Genomic DNA, 24,701 nt, shown 5'->3' with positions numbered 1-24,701 from the left:
AATTTGGTCAGTGGAAGCTCATTCAACTTGGCCCTTGTATTCTTTTTTCTTTTTTTTTTAAAGATTTTATTTATTTATTCATAGAGACACAGAGAGAGAGAGAGAGAGAGAGAGAGAGAGAGAGGCAGAGACACAGGCAGAGGGAGAAGCAGGCTCCCTGCGGAAAGCCCGACATGGGACTCGATCCAGGGTCTCCAGGATCAGGCCCTGGGCTGCAGGCAGCGCTAAACCGCTGTGCCACCGGGGCTGCCCCGGCCCTTGTATTCTAAAATTATGACTTTATTTATTTATTTATTTATTTATTTATTTATTTATTTATTTATTTATTTATTTTTAATTTTTATTTATTTATGATAGTCCCAGAGAGAGAGAGAGAGAGAGAGGCAAAGACACAGGCAGAGGGAGAAGCAGGCTCCATGCACCGGGAGCCTGACGTGGGATTCAATCCCGGGTCTCCAGGATCGCACCCTGGGCCAAAGGCAGGCGCTAAACCACTGCGCCACCCAGGGATCCCTATGACTTTTTTTAATAAAAAAACTTTTTAGACAAAAGAAGATATTCCCAATTCATCTTGAATTTTCTGTATGTAAGCCCCAGGATCAGCCATTTCTCTAAGGAGTCCTAATTCTTTTAGTAGAGAATGACATTAAAGACTAAGACCTGAGCATAAATTGTGTTCACCGTTATTGTCTTCCTGATTCTCTGTATACCTGGTAATCTTTGATTAGATGCCAGATGCTGTGAATTTTACCTTGTTGCATGCTGATAATTTTGTATTGCTATAAATCTCTTAAGCTTTGTTCTGGAATACAGTCAAGTTACTTAGAAATTGTTTAATCCTTTTGAATATTGCTTTATGAGTTGTTAGTTGGATCTGGAGCAGTGTTCAGCCTAGGATCATATGCTCCCCCACTACTTAGACCAGACCTTTCTAAGAACTCTACCCAATGTCTTGTGAATTATAGGCTTCTCCACTCTGGCTCTCTGTGAGTGTTGGATGCTGTTATCTAGTCTCAGGTGGTTTTCTCACATGTATTTCTTGAAGAGTATTCTGCTGAACACTCAAAAGGGAAGCTCTGTAGACGTCTAAGTTTCTCTCTGTGTGCAGCTATCTTCTCCATGGTACTTTACCTTATTGATTTTATCTGCCTCAGTCTCCTTGGACTATTAGCCCTATTTCCTCAAGTCAGGAAAACATTCTTCAAGCTATAATGAAGGGAATAATCAAACAAACTGCTCCAGAACGGACATAAGTCTTAGAATGGGCAGAGAAAGAACTAAAATAGTTATTATAACTGTAATTATTACAGTTATCTTCGAGAAATAGAAACATGAAGATGTAAAAATGAACAAACACAAAATCAAACTTCTAAAATATTACAATGTCTGCAATATAAAATAGATCAAATGGGAATGACAGCAATTAGGCACTGCAGAAGAAAAAATGAACTTGAAAGCCAGCAATAGAAAATGAAACTGAGTAAAAACAGAATTTTTAAAAAGTGAAAAAAATCAGTGAACTGGCAATTTTAAGCAGCCTAGTATACAGGTTATTAGAGTCTTAAAGGTATGAAGGGTAGAAAAAAGTATTTGAAAATATAATAGCTAAAAACTGTCCCTATTTGATAAAAACTTAGAAACCCACAGATGCAAACTCAATAAATCCCAAGTACAAAAAACATGGTCAACAAACAAACCCAGGCATGCCATAATCAAATTGCTCAATATCGTTCAAAAAGGAGTATCTTAAAAGCAGCCACGGTAAAAAGACATGGAACTTCTAAAAGAACAAGACAAGGATACCAGCAGACTTCTCAACAGAAACAATACAAACAAGAATTCAGGGAAACTTCTTTAAAATACTGAAAGAAAAAAACCTATCAATTTAAAAGTCTATACCTACCAAACATATCTTTTCAAAACAAAGGTGAAATAAAGACATTTTCAGACCAAAAACCTCAAAGAAGTCACCACAAGTAGATCCATGCTACGAAAAAATGTGAAGGGAGGTTCTTCAGAAAAAAGAAAATGATATAAAAGATGGAAATGTGGATCTCTAAGAATCTTTATTATGAACATGTGCTGAATTTTGTCAGAAGTTTTTTCAGAACATATGAAAGTAAGAATACGAAAATATATTTTCGGGCAGCCCGGGTGGCTCAGCGGTTTAGCACCACCTTCAGCCCAGGGCTTGATTCTGGAGATCTGGGATGGAGTCCCACATCAGGCTCCCTGCATGGGGCCTGCATTTCCCTCTGCCTGTGTCTCTGCCTCTCTCTCTGTGTCTCTCATGAATACATAAAATCTTAAAAAAAAAAAAAAAAAGTATGATTTTTCCTCTTGTTAGGCCTATTAGATTCTGTCAAAGTTTTTTCAGAATGTATGAAAATAGGAATGGTATTTGTTTTCTCTTTAGGCCTATTAATATCACAAGATTTCCCAATATTGAACTATCCTTGCACCCCACCTGCTTGATTATACTGTATATTTTCAATATAATTCAATCTAGTTTTAAAAGAGTTTCCTCTTACAAACGAAGTCATGTCATCAAAAATGGCTGTAACAATAACATAAGAGGGACGCCTGGGTGGCTCAGCAATTGAGCATCTGCCTTTGACCCAGGGTGTGATCCTGGAGTCCCAAGATCAAGTCCCACATCAGGCTCCTGCATGGAGCCTGCCTCTCTCTCTGCCAATGTCTCTGTGTCTCTCATGAATAAACTAATAAAATCTTCAAGGAAAAAAAAAAGAATAACATAAGAAATACAGAAAGTTATTCATTCTGAGAACAAAGTACATAATTTTCAATGCTGTTTATACACCAGTGTGTCAGGTTATAGAAAAGCTACTATAAGTATTTCAGAACTACAAAATTTCAAATAAATTTTTCTTGCAGATAGCTAGGGGATAATAATCAGAATTGAAAATACTATAATTTATCTTCCCAAATATTACTTTTTGGCCAGAGAAAAAACTGTATCAACTCTTGCACAGGAGGCTAGAACTACAAGATTCATGTATCTCTGGCTTTCTCTGATTACTTTAACATAACATTACCAAAAAGTCAATTTAAAGAGGAATCATATGAAAAAAGGAGAAAAGAAACCAGTCGTACATTTAATAAACTCGTACTAGAAATGAATATTTATATTCGTTATCTTTTGAAGAACTTTCCAAAGTTAGACCATAATAAATTTTTGCCCATTTTCATTGACAAGGTCTTTACAAACTTAGCTTGCAAAAAGACTAGACTCAGACTTCATCTGACAAGACCAACAAATATTCAGTGTTGATAAGCAAAGTCATAAGTGCTATGGTAGAGCAGATCTTTTAAGCAGAGATACACCACCTACTCACCACTCATACCACAAAAAGGTTCTAGGCAGTCAAGGCTGTGATGAATCTTAAACATTAATATTTCCCATATATATTTCTATTCCTGGGAATGAGTCCTATCAATCAACTTGAGGTATTAACTTTAGGCAAAAATAATGGAAAAAAAAAAATCAAAACAAGACCTTTGTCTTCGCTGCTTATAGTGCGCGTATCCAGGATACACACACACACACACACACACACACACACACACACACACAGCGCCTATCCAGGATATACCAACTAAAGAAAGGTATACTGTTCCTCTTCAGGTCAAAGGTTAGCAGTCTTCAGGGACTGTTTTTTTAGGCTTTTGAGTTCAGTGATCTCTTCTGTAATGTCTAATCAGCCATTAATCTTATCCAGTGTATTCTCACCTCAGGCCTAGTAGGTTATATTTCTAGATTTTGCCATTTTTATATACTCTAAATATCATATTCAAAAAGATGTCAGTCTACTTTTCCATGTAGAATTAATTCCATGTAGAATTAAATGGGCTCTTACTCTTGATAACTTGCTTGAGGAAATTCTGTCACTATCTTATTTTTTATATTTTAGCTGGTTAAGCTGAACAGAACCAGAGAATATAGTATTATCTCAGAGGCTTCAGACAAAAAGAGCTCTATATTAACCATACAGTTTAACAAGACTTACTCTGAGTTGTGAAATTGCTGCTTTCCCTTCCTCACTTTCTTCATCAAATTCATCATCACTCCACTCCCAGCCACCATCTTCTGTCTTATGAAGGCGGCCACTGGAACCTGGTACTCTCCGAACCTGTACATGGATGTCGATTATGGTAGTGTTTAATATTTACTATATACACTATGTATATCTTTCACCCCTTACTTGCTCTCTGTGCTCCACTACCTGTCTTTACTCCAACCACTGACTTTCCCTATGCTCCTATACTCTTGGACCCAAACATCATCCAAATCCTTATGTGAAGTCACAGGCCAAATCTTATTAATGGTTTCACATTCTGAGAGGTTTAAAAAAATTTTTTTAAAAACCTCAGCCCTCAAAATAAAACCAAGATAAAGAAGATTCTTTTTTTTTTTTTAATTTTAAAAATCACAATTATACCTTCAGTTTCAAGAGTACTGTAGCTGTGTAAGTTTTTCATTTTGGCATACTCTTCTTCAATTTATATTTTTCTCTCTAAGTAATGTGTTCTAATTATTCCCCCTAGGTTTTTTTGGTTTTAGGAACTATCTACTACTGGACTTCCAACTATGAAAGATGAGAACTTAATCCTATTATCAACCCCTCTGACTCTTTTCTCAAGATACAGTGAAATTTTGGTTAAATCGATCTTTTTCAGTATTTCCATGACATGATTATATAAATGAGATAATTAAGCCTAATTGTATAATTACCTTTCTTTCCTGTATAACTCTTGTTTCCAAGAATTAATATTTTTCTTATCTCTATGTACTTGTCATATTTAACCTCCAATTCTCTCCCAGCTGTGTAAATCCCCTCTCACCACATTGCTATACTTTAGGTACTAATCAGGATTATCTTCTTGAGGAAGACCGTCACCCAAGCCTCCTGATCTGCTCCACCCTAGACTGGTTTCATGCCAGGTCTGGACTTCAGATCTCACTCTATCACCTGCCACATGACTCCCTCTTTCTCAGTTTAAGCACTTCCTCCATTAACATGGCATGTTAATTAAAGCCATGCATTTCGCAACTTTTCTTGATTCCAACCCACACTTCACTTACAGTTTGTCTGTTTTTAAAAAAAGGTCTAGGTTAGTAGAAATCACTTTCTTTCATAACATTGTATACAACTGCTTTGTTGTGACCAGACGCACAGAGGAGCTACTAATGTCACTACAATTCCAATCCTGTCCATGATCTTTTCCCCTTCTCTGGAAGCTATAGGATCTTCTTTTTGCCTCTAGTATTCCGGCAATGTGCCTTAGTGCTGGCCCATTTCCATTCATTGTGCCACATACTTGGGCTCTTTCAATCTGGAAATTTGTGACTATTCTTTTTGGAAACTTTTCTTGAATTATTTCTTCAGTGACTTCCTTTCTTCTGTTTTCTCCATTCTGCTTTTCTGGAACTTTTTACTCAAAGACTGAACCTTCTCAAATAATCCTCTAATGCTTTTGTCTTTTTTTTTCCTGTTCTCTATCTCTTGGCCTTTTGGCTTTATTTTCTGGGAAATTTCCTCAGCTTCACCACACATCCTGTGTATTAAAACTATTTTCATTTCTTCTATAATGTTTCCCATTTCCAAGAGCTTTTTATTCATGGTGGTGTCAGTGTATAAAAGCTCCTCTTTTTAAGTAATAGCTTTATTAAGATATAATTCATATACCACATAATTGACCCATTTAAGGTATACATCATTTTTTAGTATATTCCAAGCTGTGAAACCATCTCCATAATTAAATCTAGGTCACTTTCATCACTCCTCCATACTGCAAAAAAATCCCAGACCCATTAGTAGTCACTGTCCATTTCTGTATAATACCAGTCCTGGGCAACCTCAAATCTACTTTATGTCTACACATTTGCCTATTCTGGACATGTCATATAAATAGAATCATATACTTTGTGGTCTTTTGTAACCAGTTTCTCATGATTAGCATAATGTTTTAAAGGTCCATCTATATTATGACATCTGTCAGTACTTCATTTCTTTTTATTGCTGAATAATATTCTATCTTATGGACATGTGACATTTATGTATCTATTCATCCATAGATGGATAATCAGGTTGTTTTCACTTTTTAGTTATTATGAATAATGCTACTGGGAACATTCATGTACATATCTTTGTGTGTATGTTTCCAATTCTCCCACATATGCCGAGGAATGGAATTGCTGGGTCATACGGCAGCTTTGTTTAGTTTTTTTAGAAACCGCCAGACTACTTTCTAAATGACTGTACCATTTCACACTTTTATCACTAGCAAGTGACGGTTCCAATTTCTCTACATCTTTATCCCACTTGTTGTCTTTTTTTATTATAGTCCTCCTAATATGTCTTGATTGTTTTTTGTGTAGTGTGAAGAAAGGGCCAAATGTCACAACTCACTCTGGTAGCTACAAACAATGATTTAACAGTCTAGAATTAATTCATCAATTGTGTAACATACCTTTTCATTCTAGTAGACAGCAAACCTAAACATACTAGAGTAATTATATTTGATGAATGAATATATCAAAGATTGCTAAAAGAAAGGATTGGAAAAAAGTGAGTAATACTTACAATTATTAACAAAGCATCACTTAACATATACTTTTAAAATGCAGAAGTAAGTTTAACCAATTTCCTAGGAAACCAGAGTTAAATCCCCATTTACCTTTTTAGCTCTTTCAGAAATAGTTGGTGCCCTCTGCAGTATTTTTTCTTGAAGAAATTCTTTATTCTGGAGAAGAAAAATAAATTTTTTTTTCTTACAAGTTTTACCAAACCAAAGAAACTGACACAGAAATATTCATTACAATTAAAGTAATTGTACATTACTACCACAGTTTCCCAATTTGGACAGAGCTTTAGTGTACTGAATGAACCAGGATCTATGAAAAGCTTGTTTTACCCTATATTCTTTGGGACCATGGTCCCACATTTCTAACTACAGTAAAATCCCACTTATCTGTTCTCTTTGGGAAATGAGATGTTTACTAATTCCGTAGTAAACCCTGAAATAAGAGTTCAGTATTTTTCAAAGATTATATTTATAATGGCAAAAGTTAATATGCATTGTCCCTGTTATAAATTTAACCTGATGTTTAAATTAATTTATATGAAAAATACATTTATTAATTCTAGAGCATGTATCTTAATTACCAAAAATTATACAGATAATGCCCCCAGCTTTTATTTGATCTACCATCACTTTTCCAAACATTATCATTTAAGAAAAAGCAACTTTGGGCAGTGAATCTAATTTAGGTAACTGAGGAGTATCACATGAACATAAAATCAAAAGTAAGAATTTCCTACCTTTGCTTTTTGGAAAAATTTGTGCCTTAACAGTTCTGCTGCTGTTGGTCTAAAACCAGAAAAGAATGTTTTAATAGTTAATTCAAGTGTAACTGTGGGTTTCCATCTTCAAAAATGAAAACATGAGTTCTTGAGCAGCAAGATAAAATCTCAGTGTTCTTCACTTTCCTTAACGGGCTAAAAAGCAAAAAGCAGGATAAACTAACTCGGTACAAGACACTGAGTAGAGAAGAAAACTCAAACAGAAATGTTGATTATAATTATTGTAGGTCCTTTGCAAAATTCATTAGTGAAATGTTTCTTTTGGAATCATGACTTCTTAGTGGCTTCCAAAATATTTGCTATTCTTTTCCCAAGAATATCATTTTCCAGGAAGACTAGATAATATTTACTTTAACAAGGCATAAAAATATATTTAACTTCACAAAGAGGAAATGGACCAAATGAAGTCTTATGTCTCTTAACATATGCCTGCCTGCCTGCCAGCCTTCAACTTCAAGAGACTCTACAAGTAATGTATATATTCTCCCAAATGAATCTCAACTCAGTTTTTAACTCAAATGTACAACTGGAATAAAGGCATCATCACTGTCAAATGTACAAATTTTTAGTATGACTGAGAATAAAGAATAAAAAATCCTACACTTAAGAGACTGGATCTGGTACACCGCACATCTACCACATAACCCTCTCTAAGGTTCTGTATTATCTGGTCAAGCCCCTGAAGGCAGTGGTTCTTAAACATGACTGCATTATAATAGCTAGGACTTTCAAGACAAATCCTGACATCCAGGCTATATCCTGTACCAATTAAAGCAGAATCTGTGGGGGAAAACCCATGCACTGGTAGTTTTGAAAACTCCTCGGGTGATGCTAATGGGCACTCATGCTGGAGAACCAGAGCCTCAAAGGATTACTGTACAGATTAAGAGAACAGATGTAAAAGTGTGATACAAATTGAAAGTAGACATTACCCTTCCTATTTTTTCATTCAGTCAGGATTTCATTATATTCAACAGTTTGTACAACATTGCTTTTTATGATTCATCCCTTTCTTCTAGGATCATTTCCTTCTTTCCAAAGAAAAACTTCTAGTTCTTGAAGTGATAAAATGTGGCTGGAAACTCTATTTTTGTCTGAAAAAATCTTGATTCCATAGTTATTCTTGAATAGTAGTTTGACTAGATGGAGAATTGTGGGTTAACAGTTATTTTCTCTCAGCATTGTTCCAGCATATTCTGGCCCCTAGGCCTTTACTGTTATTACTAAGAAAGTGGCAGTCAGTCTAACCTGCTATTTCTCAGTAGGTAATCTGCCCCCGTAGCTTGCATTTAATTTAACACATGCTCTTTGACTTTGTATCCGGTTTTGTGACCTGTGTACAAATGGAGAAAGGGAAATACTGCTTGGAATGCTGGGGGTGGGGTGGGGTGATTCTTTAATCTGAGAATATAGATATTTCATTAATTCTAGAAAATGCTCAGCCATTATTGCTTTTAATTTTGTTTCTCCCATTTTCTATCATCTCTCCTGGAAAGTCTATACATACATCTATATGTATATACATGTGCATGCACACACACTAAACCTTTCCATTCGATCCCCCATTCATCTTTCTTTTATATTTCCATTAACAAAAAATCTTTCTGTGCTGCATTCTGAGCAATTTCCTCAGTATACTGTAGTGTGATGAAGTTAAGAGCAGAAACTCCGTAGTTAAAACTGTATGGGTTGGAATTCTAGCTCCAACATTTATTAACTGTGTGACCTTGGGCAATGTCACATAACCTCTCTGTGACTCAGTTTCTTCATTTGTAAAACAGGAAATAACAGTGCCATCCTCATAGGTTTACTGTAAAAATTAAATGAGATGATATATGTGGTGTTTATAAAAGTACTTGGTAACTTATCAGTAGTCAATAAATTACCTCTTTTTTGTTTTATTGGCTGTTCTGTTTAACAATCTACTGAAGTTGTTTTGTTTTTTTAACGTAGAAATGTTCTGGGATCCCTGGGTGGCGCAGCGGTTTGGCGCCTGCCTTTGGCCCAGGGCGCGATCCTGGAGACCCGGGATCGGATCCCACATCGGGCTCCCGGTGCATAGAGCCTGCTTCTCCCTCGGCCTATGTCTCTGCCTCTCTCTCTCTCTCTCTCTCTCTCTCTCTCTGTGACTATCATAAATAAATAAAAATTGAAAAAAAAAACAAAAAAAAAACGTAGAAATGTTCTAAATAAGGTATAATTTTGATTTACAAACTGGAAATAAGATGTTCTATAGCTTCTAGATATTTTTCTTTTATCTTTTTAAATAATTTTAGGCTTACAGAAGAGATACAAAGATAGTAGAGTTCCTATATAACTGTCATCAGCTTCCCTCAATGTTAACATTTTACATAACCATGGTATAATTATCAAAAAAGTTAACTAAAAATATTAACATTGCTACAGACTTTAAAACATTAATATTGGTACAATATTATAAACTACAGGCTTTATTTAGATTTCCCGAATTTTGCACTAATATCCTTTTTCTGCTCCAGGATCTAGCCGTTTCACTTTTAGCCTTCATGTCTCCTTTATATCCTCCAATCTGTGAGACTTTCTCAGTCACCCCTTTCCTTACTCCTGAAGAGTGTTGTTAAGGGAGTTTATAGCACATTCCTCAATTTGGGTTTATCTGATGTTTTCTCATTACAGACTGAAGTGAAAAATTTGGGGAAGGAATACCTCGGAGGTGATATGCCCTCTGCCTTTTATCCTATCTGGGAGTATATAATCATCAGTTTGTCTTATTAGATGATGTTAAACTAGATCACTTGTGAAGGAGGTGTCCGCCAGGTGTCTCCACGTTAAAGCTATTTTTCCTTTTTCATCTTCTATTTATCAGAACACTAAGTCTAGTGTCAAGGGAATCTGCTAAGTTTTAAATTTTAGTTACTAGCAGCTCCATTTGTTTTGCTTTTTAGTCATAGTCATATTATTCTTTTTTTATGGTTTTGATTTCCTCCATTAGGATTTTAATTATTTTAAACATACTTATAGTCTTTTCAGGTATCTTTGCATCATCCAAAGTTCTTGGAGCACTAATCCTTCTGCTTGCTGTGTCTGCTGATTCTAGTCTGCTATGTTTGCTGACTCTAGTCTGCTGTGTATTTTATAATTTCAGCTTGAGATCTCTTCAGGGCATTACTTGCAGGAATCTCATCGATCTGGAATTTGGAACAATTCAAACGGTCCAGTTTTCTAATTGCTTCTGCCAGAAATATAACTGGCTTGGCAATAATTTTTTTTATTCTTTAATTTGGTGGGTTCCTGGATAATATGGGTCGTATAAATTCAGACTCTCAACTTACAGAATGTCCAGGTCAGAGGACTGGATTATTCAGGAGAGATTTGTGTTTTTGTGATGATGGTCATATATTTTGTCTTCTGGTCTGTCCTTTTACTCAGAAGGCTGACTTGAAAAGGTGCTAGCCATAAACAGGGATCTCAGTTCAGAATCCCCATTGGCTACGGCCCAATATTTCATTTCCAGCCCCCATATGGAAGTTAGAAATCTAACCGAGCGTGTTATTAGAATGAAGAGTGTCCCACTGAGGGTAGCTACAGGATTAGCTCATGGTATTTCTTCTCTGAGTTAGGTCTTCCTTATTATTTCTAGCACTCAAGGGCCTCCCTTTAATTGCAACCTTATCTCTGGATTTGGTTTTGTAAATTTGACAAATTTATTCAGCATTTCTAGGTATTTGTAACAAAAGAATTGTTATTCTAGTCAATTAAGCAGAAGCAAAAGTGTTCCCTATCTTTTATACCAATTTATTCAGAAATAGGAAAAAAGTTCTAACAGCAGAGGTTTGAACTTTGCTACCTGTTTTCTTACCCTTTCCAGTATTTCCAACAGTAAATTCTGAAGCCTCATGAAATATACTAAAGACATGACTAAGGATGTCAAATAAAATATTTATTTTTGTTATCATTAGAGAAATCAAAATTTAAAAATTCTCAGTGCTAAAAAAATGAGTGAAATATATATGCGAAATAGAAAAATGAGATACAGTGGAAACAGCCCTAGCTAAGGAATCAGAGATTTTTTTTTTATGAAGGTTTTATTTATTTATTCATGAGAGACACAGAAAGAGGCAGAGACACAGGCAGAGAGGGAGGAGAAGCAGGCTTCATGCAAGGAGCCCAATGTGGGACTCGATCCCAGGAATCCAGGATCAGTCCCTGAGCCAGCTTTCAGAAATTTTGGATTCAAGTCCCATCTCAATAACTAGGTAGAGGTGGCTGACCTCAAAGATAAAATGATGACTCAATGACTTCCTACATCTATTTGATTCTGTTTAATTCATAAAGATACATACCTTAGATTATCATATTTATTCACTTACTTGCCATCCAATCTGTCTAGTGTTACAAGTAAGTGCTTTGCATTTTTGGTCTACTCATTAAAATATCTTTCCAACAAGGCAATACATATGATTATTTGGCATTAGATATAACATTTGCTATGTGTATTTCTTTTATTATTAAAATTATAAACAGTATTAAAATAATTGCTTATGACTTTTAATACAAATTGAAAACAAGCTATCCCACTAACATGGGATTTTATTAACACAGAATTCACAACATATAAATTTTTAAAAAGTTAACCAGGGCAGCCCAGGGTGGCTCAGCGGTTTAGCGCCGCCTTCAGCCCAGGGTCTGATCCTGGAGTCCCGGGATCGAGTCCCATGTCAGGTCCCTGCATGGAGCCTGCTTCTCCCTCTGTCTGTGTCTCTGCCTCTCTCTCAATCTCTCTCTCTCTCTGTTTCTTATGAATAAATAAATAAAATCTTAAAAAAAAATTAACCAGGAAAAAAAAATTAACCAGGAAACATGAATTTTAGAATATGCCATATACTAAAAAGAAGGGAGAAAGTTAATTCATTCATTTCCAATCTAGTTGTAACAGTCTCTCTATATTTTTTCTAAAGTTTGTATTCAAGTAGATATAAATATATTTGCATACACACAAATAATTTACTTCACATGAATTTATGTATGTACTAGACTTCCCACAATGGTTTACAATATTAGATGAAGAGAAACATAAGCTTTAACTCATATTTTACCTTTTTTCCGGATCCTTTTGAAGGCACAATGAAATCATTTTCCTAAATGATTTTCCATATTTTTTCAGCATTTCTTTGTCTTGAACACCAGTTTCCAAAGAAGGAGGATCATTTTGTAGTGTCAGCATTAGAACCTGAAAGAATTTTCAATATAATATAAACTTCTGACAACTCAGTAAAGTATTGTGGCCAGAAGTCTTCAGTATAAACAGCTTCTCAACACATAAGCAGTTCACTACTGGACTAGTTATTGGAACTCAGAGTTATTTGGATATTTTCCACACAAATAATATCCTACAGATAGCTGGCTTCCCAGGTGAAATGCCCACAAGGGCCCAACTGTATCAGCACTGAATGACCTTTAGTTAGAACCCTTTCTTCATGTCCTCTGTTTCCATTTTTATACTGCCAAACCATAAAAAAAAATTTTAAATCACAACAAATATAAGAATAAAACTCAATCAAGTAATAAATAATAAAATAATAAAAATAAATAATAAATATATAAAGCCATAGCAAAATTAAAAATGTGATCTTGCTGATTTTATTTATTCATAGCTCTGTTTTAACGTGACCCCTTATAATCTGGCCTTCTCTTCCAGAACTCCTCAGCCACTTCTATCACAGAAATCACTGATGATGCCTAGGTAACAGCCTTTTTTAGTTCTCACTCCTCCTACCTTCTCTGCAGTAACTGACAATTTTGATTATTCTGTCCATCCTAAGTCTCTTCCTTCTTTTTGACTTTCATGGCAACATACTAGCTTGATGCACGTAGGTATTAGTCATGAAGGTCATATTTACATAGTGGGATTTAGGGTGATTTTTTTATTCTGTGTGACTTTTTTATAAAAGCACAAGCCAATTTCCAAACACATAATCAACAGTAAAGAATAAAAGGGGGCTGTAGTCAGAATTAATACATGCTTTTCAGATTCAATTTATATTTACTGAAATGATATCACTAAAGCATAGAGGTATTTCTCATTCTGAGCAAACAGGCTAACATGTATGTCTGGGCTACAATTACAGGACTCACTGCCTGCATATAAACCTCATTTCCTCCCCCAACTCCTTTTAAAAAATAAACCATTCCTTTAGCCTCAAAATAGCTTCCCACTTTACAGTTTTAAAAACTCATCCTTCTCAAATCCATTTATTCCTAGGAGCAGGCTCTGAAAAGAAACTGGGACATGAGCTAGAGTGGTATTTTGACTATGAACTTCACCTTCATTGGGGGATACTTATGATAAGGAGCCGCCCCTGTGGCCAGTTCAATTGCTGTGATCCCGAAACTCCAGATGTCAGCTTTGAAATCATAGCCTCGGACCTGTAAAGAACATAAAGATGTACATGGTTATTTTTAACACCCTAAAAGCACTTTAACTTAATTCAATTTATTTTTGTTAGTAATGTCTACACCCAATGTGGGGCTTGAACCCATGACCCTAAAATCAAGTGTAGTATGTCCTTCTGGCTGAGCCAGCAGGCACCTCTAAAAAGCACTTTTAAAAGGTACCTTCTAATATGTATCAAGAACCATGGAAGCATTCATAAGCTTTTTTTTTTTTTTAAGATTTATTTATTCATAATAGAGAGAGGCAGAGACACAGGAAAGGGAGAAGCAGGCTCCACGCAAGGAGCCCGACGTGGGATTTGATCCCGGGTCTCCAGGATCACGTCCTGGGCTGAAGGCAGCGCTAAACCGCTAAGCCACCTGGGCTGCCCAGTTCATAAGCTTTAAACCATGAAAATAATCTAGGTAAAAGCCAAAGGTACTTGATAACAGAAGAAAAAAGAAAAAGCAATCTGAATGAACATTCCCCAACAAAGGGGAAATTATTAAGTATGGAATATTCACTTAAATGTTATATAGTCAACTAAAAGCTATGTAAATGAATTTTATATGAAAATATGGAAAACCACTCATGATACAGCATTTATGAAGAAAAAAGAACACAAAATTCTTCACAAGTTTTGATACTTATTACAGAAGTATATAATCTGTTCATTTTTTAGAAAAAGGATAGAACTAGAACATAATTATTAGGCAGTAGTGCTAAGTCTTTCGCTTTCCAAATTTTCTGATATGGTATTATCACCTGAATTTTTATAAATGAAAAAGGATACAAGGGGTATGAATATTTTCAAAGTTGATGTGAAAATATTGCGAAATTTCTGTCCTTTTATACTGCCATGAAAACATTATAAAATTAAATATTTTCATTTTCTATTCTAAGCAACACAGAAGAAACAGGTAGGAGGAGTGTATGGTTTGAGACCTGAAATTGAAGCTCCATATAATATGCTGCCTTGACATCTGGCAAAAGTAAGTGGGCCTCTAATGAACTAAATGCAAGTTCCCCTCCTCTCCCCAGTCTTCTAAGGATAAGGTCCCTTGCCCAACAACCCTGCTTATTAACTGGGCCAGGCCAAGTTCTTGCTCAGGCTTGAGTAGCAGATTTCAGCTCCCTAACAGCCCTCAGAATTATTCAAACAAGCCAGTCACCCTCACAAGGAATCTGGAAACCAAGAGGCACCTCACTCTCTTGATACTATAAAGGCTGTTTCCCATGGCAACTGTTTATTCACTCTCTTTCGGAGTGCAGCCCTCCGTGTGATGTGTAGTGTGGTCCTCCCTGCAGCTGTGTGTGTACGTGACTAATAAACTGCTGTCAGTCTCACCAGTCCGATGTCAGGTGTTCAGCATCTGCAGAGTGGGAGTGCTTCCCACCAAAAGCATGAATACAGGTATTACATACAACAGAGTTAAAATTAAAAGTGAATTCAGTTCTCCATACTGACTTTGATATACTTAAAAGACATTTACATAAAACATCTATAGGAAGCTAGAAACCTCCATCTAGAGGCTTAGGAAATAAGACTGGCATGGATATAAGTTAGAAAACATAATAGGTGGGGGCCACCTGGTTGGCTCAGTTAGTAGAGCATACAATTCTTGATCCTGGGGTTGTGGGTTCAAGCCCCACCTTGGGTGTAGAGATTATTTAAAAATAAAAACTTAAAAAAAATAAAAAAATAAAAAAAAATAAAAACTTTAGGTGGGGGTGCCTGGGTGGCTCAGTCAGTTAAGCATCTCAGTCTTGATTTTGGCTCAGGTGATGATCTCAGGGTCATGAGATCAAACCCTGCATTGGGCTCTGCACTGAGAGTCTGCTTATCCCTCTCCTGGCTCGGTCACGCTCCCTGTCTCAGATAAATAAAACCTTAAAAAAAATCTTTAGCGGGGCAGCCCTGGTGGCGCAGCGGTTTAGCACCGCCTGCAGCCTAAGGCGTGATCCTGGAGACCCTGGATCGAGTCCCACGTTGGGCTTCCTGCATGGAGCTTGCTTCTCCCTCTGCCTGTGTCTCTGCCTCTCTCTCTCTCTCTCTCTCTCTCTGCAACTCTATGAATAAAAAAAAAAAAATCTTTCGGGGCACCTGGCTGGCTCAGTTTGTAGAGCACACAACTCTCAATCTCAGGGTTGAGTTTAAGCCCCCCCACTGCTGTGGAGCCTACTTAGAAACGAATGAATGAATGAGCGAGTGGATAAATCTTTAAAAAGAGGACACAAAAAACTAAAAAGAAAATATAATAGGTAGGAAGTGGAGATAAGACTAACTAGTGAGAGAAGAATTTAAGAACGAGGTCCGGGGAAATAAAAGGAAAGGCAGAAAAAAAGTCAGAGACACAGCCTGGCTCGAGAGGTAGGGGAAGAATGAGCAAACTACACTAGGGAAGCTAAAGACGTAAGTAAAGGTGGAAATGATCAACTATTTCAAATGACAAGAGAACACTGTTGACAAGGAATAAGAAATAAGCACTGATTTGAGAATTAGCAGAGTTTCCGTAAGATGATTAGATGAGCAACATCCGACTGTAGTTGTTGGAGAACAAACGGGAAATGTGGTTGTGGGCAAAACTAGTCCTTCAAGAACCATAGCAGTGAAACTACATGTACAAAGATTAGGTCATTTAATTTGTAACATGGAAACTATTAAGCCAATCTTCATTATATTATTCCTTAGATCATATGTGGCATAAATCTTTAGTTTCATATATCATTTGTAAAGAGCTATTGGTTTGTATTTCCCAAAGTTCCCAAAGTTAACCTTGCACTCGTATCCTCTACTTTTCAAAGTTCCCATTAAGCCATTTGGCTTATATGAAAGATCTATGGTAGTACGTGTTTACGCCATCAAAAGAAATTGGAAGAGGATTTTCACTTTTACAAAAAAAGTGAAAATGACATTCGGTATTTGCTTTCTAGTCAGCTATTATAGAGGAAGTGCCCATACCGAGCAGTGAGACTGGTGTCACCAGGCTCCTTCCCAAGGAACTACACTCAGCATCAGGCCACCATAGCTTTCAACTGTGAGCATCTATGCTTTATCTCAATTTATTTTGTGTGTTCAATAGCAAGATACATTCTGTGGTATCAGAAAGGCCTAAATGAGGTTATTTTGGGGTCTGGGGATGCTATAAAATTTTTACAAATAAATTAGTGGTAATTGGGAGGAGGGCGGGGGGTGGGGGTGAATGGGTGACGGGCACTGAGGGGGGCACTTGACGGGATAAGCACTGGTTGTTATTTTGTATGTTGGTAAATTGAACAATAAAAAATAAATTTATTATTGAAAAAAATAAATTAGTGGTAATTTCTTCTTTGCTTTGTACCATTTCAGCTTACAAAAGGTTTCACAGAACAAACTACTTTCCATTAGTAGGGGAACCTGTACACCAACCAAAAGCAGACACTACTCTGTTTTCCACCATTCTGCACAAAACCATACACCATTTAAAAAAGACAAAGTACCTGTTCCATAACTTCAGGTGCCATCCAGCAAGGAGTTCCAACAAAGGTCTTTCTCACTTTATTTCGGGTAATATCACCACCAGTTGCTAAAAAAGCACTAACCCCAAAGTCTGAAATAGATACAAGACCAAGGTATTAGAACTAACACAGATGGGTAGGAAAATGACATAGTTTTACATAAAAACAACATGACATTTTCTTTTTTCCACTGAAATTCTTGACTAAATTAAGGTCCCTCATTCCACTCTCCACCCTCACACATCACTATCTCAGTAGATTTTCCTCCTTGCTCCAATCCATTCTTATTAGCACCCTTCCAGACTAAAACTCTGTACCCATTACACAATAATTCCCCATTCTCCTTCTCCCCAGCCATTGGCAACCACCATTCTAGCTTTCTGCCTCTATGATTTTGAATACTCTAAGGACCTCGTATAAGTAAAATCATACAATATTATTTGTTTTTTGTAGCTGAGTTATTTTACTTAGCATAATGTCCTTGATGTTTATCCATCTAGTAGCATATTACAGAATTTGTTTCCTTTATAGGCCAAATACTATCCCATTGTATCAATTTTCCCAATACCACTTATTGAAGAGACTGTCCTTTCCCCATTGTATATTCTTCGCTATTTGTAAATAATACTGCTGTGATCATGCACATTTCTTTTTGAGTTAGTGTTTTCATTTTCCTTGAATACCCATAAGTGGAATTGCTAGATAATACAACAGATCTATTTTTAAGTTTCTGAGGCACCTCCATATTGTTTTCCATTGGCTGCACTGATTTACATTCCCATGGACAGCACATAAGGTACTGGTTTTTCCACATCCTTGCTAATGCTTGTTGATTCCAGTCTTTTTGGAATAGAATAACCATTCTAACAGGTGTGAGATGTTATCTCGATGTGTGTGAGGATCTCATTTGTATTTCCCTAGTAATTAATGATGTAGAACATCTTTTCAATTTATCTGTTGGCAATCTGTATGTCTTCTTTGGAGAAATGTCTATTCAGATCTTCTGCCCATTTCTTAAATGTATTTTTCAGTTTTTGATATTGGGTTGTACAAATTCTTTATGTATTTTGGATACCAGTCCCTTACCAGATATATGATTCACAAATATTTTTTCCCACTCAGTAGGATGCCTGTTCATTTTGTTGATTTTCTTTGCTGTGCAGATATTTAGTTTGATACTCCTATTTGTTCATTTTTGCCTTAGTTACTTTTGCTTTTGGTGTCAGTTTCAAGACCTAGATCAAGGGGCCTGCCATCCATGTTCCCTAGGTATTTTATGATTTCATGTCTTACACTGAAGTCAATTTTTGCATATGATATAAGATGGTGCTCTAGTTTCATTCTTTTATATGTGGTTGTTTAATCTTCCCAATATCATTTATTGAAGAGACTATCCTTTCCCCATTGTATACTCTTGACTCCTTTATGATAAATTGCTTGTTTGTGTTTTCTGATGGAGCTTTAGGGTATGCTATATTTAGTATCATGTCATCTGCAAACAGTGACAGTTTTACTTCTTGCTTTCTAAATTGGATGCCTTTAATTTCTTTTTCTTGCCTAACTCCTCTGGCTAGTACTTCCAATACTATAGTGAGAATGGGCATCTTTGTCTTGCTCATGATCTTAAAGGAAATGCTTTCAGTTTTCTACCATTAAGTATAATGTTAGCTGTGGGCTTATCATACATAGCCTTTATTATGTTGAGGTATGTCCCTCTATACTGGCTTTATAGAGAAAAATACATATATGTTGAATTTTGTTATATGCTTTTACTGCATCTGTTGAAATGATAATTTTTATCCTTCATTTTGTTAATGTGGTATATCATACTAATTTGCAGATTTTGAACAATCCTTGCATCCCTGACATAACCACTACATCAAGGTGGATGGTCCTTTTAATGTATTACCGAACTGAGTTTACTAATATATTTTTTTATGATTTTATTTATTTATTCATGAAAGACACAGAGAGGCAGAGACACAGGCAGAGGGAGAAGCAGGCTCCCTGTGGGAAGCCCAATGCAGGACTCAATTCCAGGACCCCAGGATCACGCCCTGAGCCAAAAGCAGACGCTCATCCATTGAGCCACCTAGGCATCCCAAGTTTACGAATATTTTTGTTGAAGACTTTTGCATCTATGTCCATCAGAGTGATTTTCTTTTCTTGTGCCATTCTTTTTTTTTTTTTTTTTTTTTTTTAATTTTTAATTATTTATGATAGTCACACAGAGAGAGAGAGAGAGGCAGAGACACAGGCAGAGGGAGAAGCAGGCACCGGGAGCCTGATGTGGGATTCGATCCCGGGTCTCCAGGATCGCGCCCTGGGCCAAAGGCAGGCGCTAAACCGCTGCGCCACCCAGGGATCCCTTCTTGTGCCATTCTTGTCTGGTTTTGGTATCAAGGTAATGCTGGCCTCATAAAATATGTTTTAAAAAGTACCTGCCTCGGGCAGCCCTGGTGGCACAGCGGTTTAGCGCCACCTGCAGCCCAGGGTGTGATCGTGGAGACCTGGGATTGAGTCCCATGTAGGACTCCCTGAATGGAGCCTGCTTCTCCCTCTGCCTGTGTCTCTGCCTCTCTCTCTCTCTGTGTGTCTCTCATGAATAAATAAAATCTTTAAAAATAAAAAAATAAAAAGTTCCCCCCCTTACTATTTTTTGGAAGAGACTGAGAAGGATTAGTATCAATTCTTTCAATGTTTGGTAGAATTCACCAGTGAGGCTGTCTGGTACCGGACTTTAACTTGTTGGGAGGTTTATGATTCCTGATCCAATCTCTTTACTAGTAATTGGTCTGCTCAGTCTTTCTAATGCATCATGATTCAGTCTTGTAGGTTGTGTGTTTCCAGAAATTTATCCATTTCTTCTAAATTGCCCAATCTGTTAGCATATAATTGTTCATAATAGTCTCTTGCCCTTTCTATAATATCAGTTGTAACTTCTCTTTCATTTTTTTTTCATTTCTCATTTTATTTACTTAAATCCTTTTTCTTGGTGAATCTAAGCTAAACATTTGCCAATTTTGTTTATCTTTTCAAAGAACTAGCTTAATTTCAATGATCTTTTCTATTGTCATTATGTAGTCTCTATTTCATTTATTTCTGTTCTAGTCTTTGTTAATTCCTTCCTTCTGCTAACCAGGTTTCATTTTTTTCTTTTTTTTTTTTTTCTAGTTCCTTGAGATATAAAGTTGCTTGAGACTTTATTTCTTGGGGTAAGCGTTATCACTATGAACTTCCCTCTTAGAACCAAGAAATAGGTGATTCAAGGGGTAGGGAGAAGAAATGCTTTTGATGCATCCAATAAATATGGTATGTTACATTTCCATTTTCATTTGTCACAAGGTATTTTTTAGTTTCTTCACTGACCCATTGGTTGTTCAGTAGCATGTTGTTTAATCTCCAAATATTTGTAAATTTTCCCATTTTCTTCACATAAATTTCTAGTTTCATACCACTATAGAAAAAAATGCTTGATTTGATTTCAGGCCTCTTAAATTTATTAAGACTTATTTTGTGGCCTAACATATGATCTGTCTTGAAAAATGTTCCATGTGTACTTGAGAAAAATGTGTATTCTGTTGCTTTGGGATAGAATGTTTTATAAATGTACGTTAAGTCTATCTGATCTAACGTTATTATTTAAAGCTGATGTTTCCTTCTTGATTTTCTGTCTAAATCATCTATCCACTGATTTAAATGGGAGTATTAAAGCCCCTTACTCTTACAGTATTACTGTTTATTTCTTCTGTTAGGTCTAATAATATTTACTTTACATAATTAGATGCTTCCATGTTGGGTGCACAAATATTTACAGACGTTTTATCTTTTCAGACTGACCCCTTTATGAATATGTAATGCCTTTCTTTATTTATGGTCTTTGTTCTAGAGTCTACTTTGTCTGATACATCTACTTGACTTGTGATTTTTGTCATTTGAATCTTCTCTTTTTCCCTAGTTCATCAAGGTAAAGGTTTGTCAATTTTGGTGATCTTTCAAAGAATCACCTCTCTACTGCATTTCTTTTTTTTTTTTTTCTACTGCTTTTCTTTTTCTTATCTCTTCTCTAAATTTTGTTATTTTCTTCCTTCTGTTAAGTGTTGGGTTTAGTTTTTCTAGTTCCTTGAGGCATAAAGTAAGATGGTTGGTTCGCTATCTTATTTTTTAAATAAAGTGTCTCTAGCTATAAACTTGCCCTTTGGCAATACTTTTGCTATGACCCAGAAGTTCTGATATATTGTGATTCTGTTTTCATTCATCTCTAAGTATTTTTTAATTTCCCTTGTGAAACTTTCCTTTATCCATTGGTTGAGTGTGTGTTGTTTAATTTCTGCAAATTTGTAAAATTTTTAGTCATCTGCTATTAATTTCTAACTATCCACAGCAGTCAGATGAAGTATTTTGTATCTTTTGAAGTAGTAGTATCTTTTCAATATATCTTTTAACAGTATCTTTTAAAATCTGTTGGGACTTGGGGTGCCTAGGTGGCCCAGTTGGTTAAGCAGCCAACTCCTGGTTTTAGCTCAGGTTATGATCTCATGATCCTCCTGGGATCAAGCCCCACGTAGGGATCTACACTCAGCAAGGAGGTGTCTGCTTCAGGATTCTCTCACTCCCTCCCTCCCCCCACCCCCCACCCCGGCTCATGCGCACTCTTTCTCTCTCTAAAATAAAGAAATAAATTTTAATAAAAATAAAATAAAATCTATTGGGACTTAATATGCAGTCTAACATGGTCTACACCATGTGTACTTGAGAAGAAGGTGTATCTCAATCCTGTTGAGTTGTTAGCTCTAGGTGTGTAGTGTATTGTATTAAGTCTTTCATTTCCTTAATCCTGTCCTGTTGTATCCATTTTTGTGAATGGAATATTGAAGTCTCCAACTACTAATGTGGAGCTATCTAGTTCTAGTTCTCCCTTCAGTTCTGTCAGTATTTCCTTCATATATTTTGTTGGTATGTTATTATGTGTACAAATAATAATTGTTATATCTTTTTGCTGTACTGAAACTTTATTAATAGGTAAAGTCTTTGTTTTGTAACCCTTTTTGACTTAAGGTTTATTTTCCCTGATATTAAAATAGCTACCTCTGTTCTCTTTTGGTTACTATTTGCATGGAATAACCTTTTGCCATCCTTCCACTTTCAACGTATTTGTATCTGGGATCTAAAGTGAGTCCCTTATAGACAGTATATAGTTGGATTAAGTATTATGATCTGTTTTGCCAATCTCTGTCTTTTGATTGGAGAGTTAATCCATTTACATTTGAAGCAATTACTGATAAGGAAGGACTGACTTCTGTCATTGTCCTATTTGTTTCCCATATGTCTTCTTGCTTTTTTGTCTCTCATTTCCTGCATTACTTTTCTGTTCAGTTGACTTTTTGTTGTGAAATGCTTAGTTTTCTTTCTCATTTCTGTTTATATTCCATAACTATTTATTTTTTGGTTACTAGAGATTACATTTAGCATTCTAAAGTTATAACACTCTAATATGAATTTATACTAGCCTAGGAGATGTCTGGCTGGCTCAGTCAATACAGCCTGAACTCTTGATCTCGGGGTCATGAGTTCAAGCCTCATGTTGGATATAGAGATCACTTAATTGAAAAAAAAAAAAAAGTTATTTTTTTCCAAAAAAATCTTGAATTTATAACAGCCTAACTTCAGTAACACAAAATCTCTTCTTTATAGCACTATTCCCACCCTTGCTGGTTACTCTCACAACATTACATCTTAACACATTGTGTGCTCAAAACGATGAATTGATTAACTCTTAAGTTCATTGGTCTCTTAAGTAGCAAACGTATTTTGGATTTACAAACTAGTTAACAGTAATACTCTTTTTTTTTTTTTTTTTTTTTTTAGTAATGTAGTCATGCAGGAAAAAAGAAGTGAAGCAAGTTGCTGTCTAGTATCCTTTTGTTCCACTTTGCAGGACTCCTGTGAGCATTTCTTGCAGGTATATCTATCAGAAACAAATTTCTTCAGCTTTTGTTTATCTGGCAATGTCTTGATTTATTCCTCACTTTCAAGGATAGTTTTACCAGATATAGGATTCTTAACTATGTTTTCTTTTACTGCTTGGAATACATTGGCCCACTGCCCTCTGGCCTCCAAAGTTTCCAATGAGACATCTGCTGACAGCCATATTGAGGATCCCTAGTATGTGATGAGTCACTCCTATCTTCTTGCTTGTAAGATTCTTTTTCTTTGGCTTTCATAAGTTTGATTATAAGGTATCTCTGTAGATCACTTAGAGCTCATCTTACTTGGAGATCACTGAGATTCTTGGATATTTATATTCATATTCTCCATCAAGTTTCAACAGTTTACAGCCATTATTTATTCAAATATTCTCTACCCATTTCTCTCTCATCCTTCTGGAACTTCCCACATGTATATTGGTCTGCTTGATGGTGTCCAACAGGTCCCTTGAGCTCTGTTCACTTTTCTTCAATCTTTGTCCTTTCTTCCCTTAGACACTGTAATTTCCATTTTCCTGCCTTCAAATTCATCAATTCTTTTTTCAGCCAGTTCAAATCTGCATTTGCATCCTTCTAGTAAGCTTTTCACTTCATAATACAAACTACTGTACCTTTTAGCTCCAGAATCGTTTTTGTTCTTAGGTTCTTTTTCCTTATTGGTAGTTCCATTTTATCCATACTTGTTTTCTTGAGTTTATTCATATCTTCCTTTATTTTTGTTAGTAGATCTCTTATCAAAGTTTTTTCATTTGATAGAGAGACCATTTTTATTATTCGTTTCCTTTGAATGGACTATACTTTACTGTTTCATTGAATACCCTGTGATTTTTTTGTTGAAAATTGGACAATTGAGTCTAATGATGTGGTTCTTCTAGAAATCAGATTATCTCCCTCTCCCAAAGTTTGATGCTTTTTTTTGTTGTAAATTGTTTTTATTTTGGTTGTTATAGATTATTTCTGTGTCAAGCATCAGCCTGAAGTATAAGCAAGCTCTTCTTAGGACTTTTTTGCACCTTTTCCTGGCATATGCAATCATTTTCCAGTTTTCCCCACCAATGTAGTTATTTTTTAATGTCTGGCTCCAAAAATGGGAAGAAGAGAAAAATGAAGGGAAGGAAAAACAGGTGTTGCTCTATTAAATCCCGTAGAGGGGAGAGAGTGCCACACCAATGGTTGTCTGCCTCTTTATCTGTACCAATGTGATCAGAAGCAGCAATCAATGATCAGAGCACAGATCCATGATATTTGGAAGACAGAGTCCATTTTGCCCACGGTGGGTTCCAAAAGTTCTGTGCAAGTTGCTCCAAAAACAGGTGCCCAGCTGCCTGCCAGGAGACTGATGGCTGGGGGATATATAGCTCTGAAATTGATTGAAATTAACTGCAATTTATCTTCTAAGTCTTCTCCTAGAACTTACAT

The 24,701-nt window shown here is 36.0% G+C and overlaps 1 protein-coding gene across 4 annotated transcripts in view; it reads right to left on the bottom strand.

The window, feature by feature from the left end:
* The window catches only part of OXSR1 (oxidative stress responsive kinase 1), a 95,263-nt gene that overhangs the window by 15,883 nt on the left and 54,679 nt on the right, over positions 1 to 24,701 (bottom strand). For all 4 annotated transcript variants that reach the window (XM_038570442.1, XM_038570441.1, XM_038570443.1 and 1 more), the window contains exons 6-11: positions 17,278 to 17,387; positions 13,689 to 13,790; positions 12,461 to 12,594; positions 7,344 to 7,392; positions 6,700 to 6,765; positions 4,029 to 4,151 (exon numbers count right to left, since the gene is read on the bottom strand). In XM_038570442.1, coding sequence (XP_038426370.1) covers positions 4,029 to 4,151; positions 6,700 to 6,765; positions 7,344 to 7,392; positions 12,461 to 12,594; positions 13,689 to 13,790; positions 17,278 to 17,387 — 584 coding nt within the window. The remainder of the gene's footprint in view (positions 1 to 4,028; positions 4,152 to 6,699; positions 6,766 to 7,343; positions 7,393 to 12,460; positions 12,595 to 13,688; positions 13,791 to 17,277; positions 17,388 to 24,701) is intronic.

This window comes from Canis lupus, chromosome 23 (genome assembly GCF_011100685.1).
Source record: "Canis lupus familiaris isolate Mischka breed German Shepherd chromosome 23, alternate assembly UU_Cfam_GSD_1.0, whole genome shotgun sequence".
Lineage (NCBI taxonomy): Eukaryota > Metazoa > Chordata > Mammalia > Carnivora > Canidae > Canis > Canis lupus.
The sequence above is the reverse complement of the archived record's forward strand: the minus strand, read 5'-3'. Positions and strand labels throughout refer to the sequence as shown.